General features: G+C 29.8%; 1 protein-coding gene across 1 annotated transcript; it reads right to left on the reverse strand.

Moving 5' to 3' along the window:
- Nucleotides 1–2,423: 2,423 nt before the first annotated feature.
- On the reverse strand, nt 2,424–3,083 carry LOC135949819 (uncharacterized). Its single transcript, XM_065499255.1, has one exon. It carries the CDS (start codon nt 3,002–3,004, stop codon nt 2,528–2,530), a length of 477 nt encoding a protein of 158 aa, XP_065355327.1. The 5' UTR covers nt 3,005–3,083; the 3' UTR covers nt 2,424–2,527.
- Between the last annotated feature and the right edge of the window lie 2,001 nt (nt 3,084–5,084).

The following is a 5,084-nucleotide window of genomic DNA, read 5'->3' on the forward strand; positions in this document are numbered from 1 at the left end:
TCTTCGTAAGATACCGTTAACCTATTCGCAGGTATAACCAAAAAAAATATTTTTTTTAACGGCTGTTTCGAATTTTTAATTTTTAAAAATTTTGTTAAACAAATTTCAGAATTTTTCGATCATCACGTATGTGGGCCCCTCGCTTTAAAAACTGAGAGAATTTGCATGAATTTTTAAAAATATAAATTTTTTCACGGGCATATCCACATGACTATATAGAATGGACTGGTTTATTGCGTGAATTGATTTTTTTTTCCACCAATTTGTATTGTCAAAAAAGGTTTAACATAAGACACAAACGATTTGGTTTTAATTTTCGAAGTCTCATTTACGATATAATCTATTTAATATATGGCATATTTCATATCAAGTGAACCAACTTTTGAAATCGATGTTTTCCGATAGGTATGTTTTTTGTTCTTAGCAAAATGTGTCCCACATAGTTTAGATAGCTATTTCTTCAATCTTTCGAAAAAAAAAATAAAAAATGTTTGAAATCTTTTTTCCGAAATCACTTTTTTTTTCAAAAGAAAGCTTAGATATTTGCATTGAAGAAGATCTATTTCGTAGTTTAGTGAGATGCGAGTTGGATATCTATTAAAATAAATGTTTTATAACTCAAGACATAAAATTTTTGACTATTTTTTGCAAAATCTAGTTTTTTTACATTGACCATTTTTTTTAATTTTTAAGGTACATTTCTTTAAAAGGGTTTTGGTCGCTTAGTGGGATGCGAATGGGTTATATATCAGAATAAATGTTTTGCAACTCAAGACATACAATTTTTTTGCTTTTATGTCTGAATTACTATCCAATAGGAAATGGTGCAAATTTCATACCGATCGGAAGACATCGATTTCAAAAGTTGGTTCACTTGATATGAAATATGCCATATATTAAATAGATTATATCGTAAATGAGACTTCGAAAATTAAAACCAAATCGTTTGTGTCTTTGGAACAAATACGATAGTATCCAAAATATCATGAAGAATAACTTATTTATCACTGCCTTACCAACAGTTAGTTTTAGGCCTACAATTTCGAGAGAAGATGTAAACTTCCATTTTACTTAATAAATTATTTCAACAGTATTCGTCGAGTAATTTTAGCTTTAATTGTTACAAAAAGCTGAACATTTAATTCCAAGACCCCACTGTTTATTTTTTCAAGTGCAACACTCTCTCGCCACTCTCTTCTTTTAACCAATTTTTTTAAATTCTGACTTTAAATTGGTAAATTCATGGGTTTTGTTTTTGCCAATTCGGCTGCAGCAATTGAGATCAGCTATTTTTGGTCAATGAACCAAACAACCAAAAGCAAACGAAACCATCTTTCTTACACAATTACTTATTATGACCATATTTTATGGTAGAATTTGGTTTTGTACATACATAAATACTTATATACCAATGAAGTTATGGAAACACTAAATAAATATTTATTTGTAGGTACTTTCTAACATCAAATATCCAGAAGGACTAATGGCAAATTTTTTTAAAAAAAAACTTAATGAAGCATAACAAATGTAAACGAACGTGAAACTATTTCACCAACCAAATACATATTACTCGTGATTTGTACATGTACTCACTAACTAATATTGACTTTAATGTTTAAATTTAATGTTAAAATAAAGAACTTTTAACTGTGTAGCAAATTCCTTTTATTAAAACTAACAGTTTTCTGTATAAAATTTTAATGTTATTTTTTATACACCAAAGAGGAAAAATCAAACATTTTTTTTGATTTGATTTTTTATAAGATTAGTCCCAAAATATACGAAATAACTCTCAACAAAAGTGAAATAATTCCCAATTCGGAAGCAATGTATTAATTAATGAATAAATATCGGCTTAGCTCCGTAAATATTTCTTGCTTTTCGGCCGTACACAAAGGCGTTCTATTGCCAAAGGATGGCAATGCAACTAATTTTTGATAAGCGCAATCACTTTTTCATATACATATTTGAAAGGAGAAAAGTTTAAGTCCGGCCGAAGAACCGTAATCAAAATTATTTTTTATTGAACAAAGCTTTAAATTAAAAAAAAATCCCAATATAGATGAAATAACCTCCAACAAAAATTTCATTGGGAGTTATTTCATAATGAAATAAGTTTTTGGAGAGACCAACAACGCCATTAAAATCCGTATTAAGTGTTGCGCTTATAATATTTAAACAGTTAGGGTGAATTCCAAAATGTATGTATGCAATGCAGTCATATCTTTATCAAGACAAAGCATGCAAACGCGTAGTTAAAATTTAAAAAATTTATCATAATGCCTGTTTTTACTTTTTCATACATTTTGCTATATGAAAATGTTTTGAAGTTTACACGGTTGCGTTAAGAATCGCTCGATCGAATCGCTTTTTAAGGTTGCATTGCATACATACATTTTGGAATTCACCCTTATTTTCACTAATTTACTGATCAACTAAATTGTTTATATAAAATTACAAAGTATGTTTTTTAAACAACAAAAATCTAAAAATTTTAACAATTCATTACAAAATTAATTCATCACAATTATTTCTTATCCTCATCGCTGCTATATGTTTCATCATCACTTTGCTCATAATCATATAAGCAACGAATATTATCATCTTTCTTTGCACGAATCGCCAAACATGTCTGCTGCAAGGCAGCAAATGAATAACGATGATACGAATAATATTCAGGATTTTTATAGCAACCTTTTTTATCAGCCCCTGGTCCCAAAATCTCACAAGTAGAAGTGAATTGCCGAAAAACAGCTGGTGGTATGAAATCAGGTGTCTCTAGGGCTTCATGATCCACACAAGAAGGATTGTAGTTGTCAGGAGGATCTTTAGGTGGATGGGGAGTTTTGTAATTCTTCTTGTTTTCCATATCATTCTTACTGGAACATGATGATGAGAGATTTTTGTTCAATTTAAGCAAATCTATGATAATATTATTTAAAGGTTTCTTTAACAAATTTGAAATGAAAACCGTTTGCCGGGCGGTGGCTAAAATTGCTGACATTTTAGAAGAGTTAGTTTTTATATATTTTAAATGTAAATTTTTATTTTAAAACCTATTTTTCTTTTTTGACAAACAAATAAAGGTATTTAGACCGACTGACACCGATAAAGTAATTTTGTTACCCCTTGTTGCTTTAGGATATATCCCAAAATATTTTGGGTAAGAGGCGAGACGGAATTGTCAAAAACCTAAGTCTGTTGTCAAAAACCTATCTCTTGCAACAACAAAATACATGCTAGACAAAGTATTTTGTTGTTGTATCAGAAATATTATTTGTTGTATTTTTGCATTTTCTCATAAAACAACATAAGCCTTTCAAATGGGCTATCAATCTATATTTGTGATGTCCAAGCTTGCAAGAAACTGAGGCTTTTCGAATGGTGTATATAATATTTAAGTAACCTTAGTTTAGCTTACGTGCACATTTGCAGACTAAGCAAACGATATCTATAATACTTATACTATGTACAATGTACGTTTGTAAAAACCAATCACTATACCTTTAAATGGTTTGTCGGATAGACGCTGGGTGTGTGGAAATAAAATAAATCGAAAGTCTCATACAAAGTGATTCAAAGAATCCGTATCGAGTTTTTCTCAAGAAACCAAAAAATCTTGCCACATATTAATACAGCTAACGAAGATAATACTATTTATTAACTATGTTCGTAGTACGTTGTTGGGTTGGAAAATTGAGGAAATTGAATTTGATGTTGTAACATGATAATGCTCTTTTGCAATTTCTATGCGATACCTATCGATTTCTACGTTACAGTCTCCTCGCCCAATACAATCAATCTTTATGACTGCGTATTTGAGTAAAAACAGTGTATTTGTAGTTGGTTGTTTTCTATCAGATTGCAAACGTTGAAAGGAACAACGATAGACATAGGTACTAACAACATATCAACAGCAATGGCAACAGCAACAATTAACAATGCTTTCAACATTCATTTTACAAATTGTTTGCAAACACTTGAGCTTAATAGTATCCATATCCGTTCGGAAAATGCTCACACTCATACATATTTACTTACATTATCAGCAACACTACCACTTACAACAACACAACACCATCGTAACGCAACACAATTCAACACTGTTGTTGCACTAGTAACCAAGGTTGCCAATTTAGTAATTTTCAGGCTAGATCTAGTGATTTTATTTTTATTTAGCTAAATTTTATCTAGCCGGAAGATCTAGCCTTTTTATTTTTTAGTTTTAGGCCTACAATTTCGAGAGAAGATGTAAACTTCCATTTTACTTAATAAATTATTTCAACAGTATTCGTCGAGTAATTTTAGCTTTAATTGTTACAAAAAGCTGAACATTTAATTCCAAGACCCCACTGTTTATTTTTTCAAGTGCAACACTCTCTCGCCACTCTCTTCTTTTAACCAATTTTTTTAAATTCTGACTTTAAATTGGTAAATTCATGGGTTTTGTTTTTGCCAATTCGGCTGCAGCAATTGAGATCAGCTATTTTTGGTCAATGAACCAAACAACCAAAAGCAAACGAAACCATCTTTCTTACACAATTACTTATTATGACCATATTTTATGGTAGAATTTGGTTTTGTACATACATAAATACTTATATACCAATGAAGTTATGGAAACACTAAATAAATATTTATTTGTAGGTACTTTCTAACATCAAATATCCAGAAGGACTAATGGCAAATTTTTTTAAAAAAAAACTTAATGAAGCATAACAAATGTAAACGAACGTGAAACTATTTCACCAACCAAATACATATTACTCGTGATTTGTACATGTACTCACTAACTAATATTGACTTTAATGTTTAAATTTAATGTTAAAATAAAGAACTTTTAACTGTGTAGCAAATTCCTTTTATTAAAACTAACAGTTTTCTGTATAAAATTTTAATGTTATTTTTTATTTTTACAAAAATAAAAAAAATCTATGTCACTATAGAAAATTCAAATTGCAAAATAACAAGTAAGAGTGTTATATTGGGCTGTGTCGAATCTTGTATACCCACCATCAATATGTAGTATTGGCGTTCTATGGGGACTTGAAACATTTTTGGTTCGAATTTGATAGAGTGATTCA

The sequence above is a fragment of the Calliphora vicina genome, chromosome 2 (assembly GCF_958450345.1).
Source record: "Calliphora vicina chromosome 2, idCalVici1.1, whole genome shotgun sequence".
In the NCBI taxonomy this organism is placed as follows: Eukaryota; Metazoa; Arthropoda; class Insecta; order Diptera; family Calliphoridae; genus Calliphora; species Calliphora vicina.